General features: G+C 41.8%; 1 protein-coding gene across 1 annotated transcript; it reads right to left on the bottom strand.

Annotated features, from left to right (window-relative positions):
- Window positions 1-137: 137 nt before the first annotated feature.
- Window positions 138-633, bottom strand: LOC112138693 (EF-hand calcium-binding domain-containing protein 4B; the record flags this gene model as incomplete). Its single annotated transcript, XM_024261299.1, is given in 3 exon segments — window positions 138-225; window positions 276-444; window positions 519-633. Coding segments are annotated over 3 exon segments (372 nt in total), but the record flags the coding sequence as incomplete, so codon positions are not given.
- Window positions 634-1,477: the final 844 nt, after the last annotated feature.

The raw sequence follows: 1,477 nt of genomic DNA on the forward strand, positions 1-1,477 counted from the left end.
TGGCACACCCCTACCCCAAAGACACAATTTTTTATCAAAACTCTCCCCATGTAACGTTTATGGTTGAGTGACAGCAATAAAATATCATTTTTTATATATTTTAAACATAAAAAAACGTAATTGAAGACCAGAAGCATCTAAAGAGCACAGAAGCTGCTGTGCTGGTAGATGGAGTCTCCAGCTCTGTTCTGTTTGCACAGCTGATCACAGTCCCAGGACAAGTTCCTGGAAACAAACCAGAGGAGAAGCTGAAACCTTCAGCAAAGGAAACTCACTCCTCAAAAGCGCTGCTGGCTCCAAGTCTGTCCATGAGCGTAGAGAAGTGTTCCTCCTCCTCGTACTCGCCCGGCCTCGCTGGGCCTTCCTCCCACACCTCTGGGAGGACCTGACCCGGGTTTCCCTCCTTCCTGCTCTGGTCTGAGCTTTGACCGTGTAAGAACGCACCTGTACAGAGCAGAGTGAGAGCTGAAGACTCTCATGGCGACAGAGACGACACTCAGAGGAGAGAGGAGGCTTACTGAAGCCGGAGGAGAACTCCTCCAGGGTGAGGAAGCCGTTGCCGTCAGAATCCAGGCAGTCAAAGACGCTCTCCAGCTCGCTCTCGCTGAGAGGAAGCTCGCCGTTCAGTCTCTGCTCCAGACGACACAGAAAGAACATTCAAGGACACCCACAACAGTTTCCATAACAACTTTCTCCTCCGTTTTTGAACCTTTACCTTATTTATTATTTTTAACCAATTTTAAAAATCAGATAATTAAAAGCAGAAGATGTTTAACATAAAAAGACTTTAACTTCAGTAACATTCTCCAATGAGCTTTCAGTGACTTCGACAGCTCATTGAACTCACAGCTTCAGGGTTTATTTGGAATAGAGAAGCCAAGGAGTTCACACGTGCACGCACAGTTTGGATGCTTACGCTCACGCCGCCTTCAGCGATGGACGTTCAACCGACCACTTTAATGAAAAGTCTATGTAAACAGTGGCGGTTTCTGATATGGGCGACATAGGCGGTCGCCCAGGGCGGCATTTTCCAGGCAAGGGGAAAAAAAATGTGGTCACTTTTATGTAATATGTATATGAATATTATTAGAATGACTTTGTGGTGCTTCCTCAGCTTGTTGTCAGAAATTATTTGAAAAAATCCAGCTTCAATTCCCTCTACTTTGGTATATTTGTCTAAATATTTTGTAAGATTCATATTAGATTCCCTTTTCCAAAATGTTGGTGGCAGATTTTTGTTTGTCCTAAGAGAAGCAGATCAAGTATTTTCTAGGTTGATTTGTAATATTTGTTTTTTAAACGTCAATTAAACATTTCTGTGATTTTATCCTTTATATTTTTTCCTTTGTAAGTCATTGAATGACAGCCTAATAATCAATATTTGTTTGAGCTTTAAGTTGCTCTACTTGTATATAGTTTTCTTGAATCTTATTTAAAACCTCAAGCAAACAATATGTAATGTTATCCTTGTAAGAGT

The sequence above is a fragment of the Oryzias melastigma genome, unplaced genomic scaffold, assembly GCF_002922805.2.
Source record: "Oryzias melastigma strain HK-1 unplaced genomic scaffold, ASM292280v2 sc04048, whole genome shotgun sequence".
NCBI classification, from domain to species: Eukaryota; Metazoa; Chordata; class Actinopteri; order Beloniformes; family Adrianichthyidae; genus Oryzias; species Oryzias melastigma.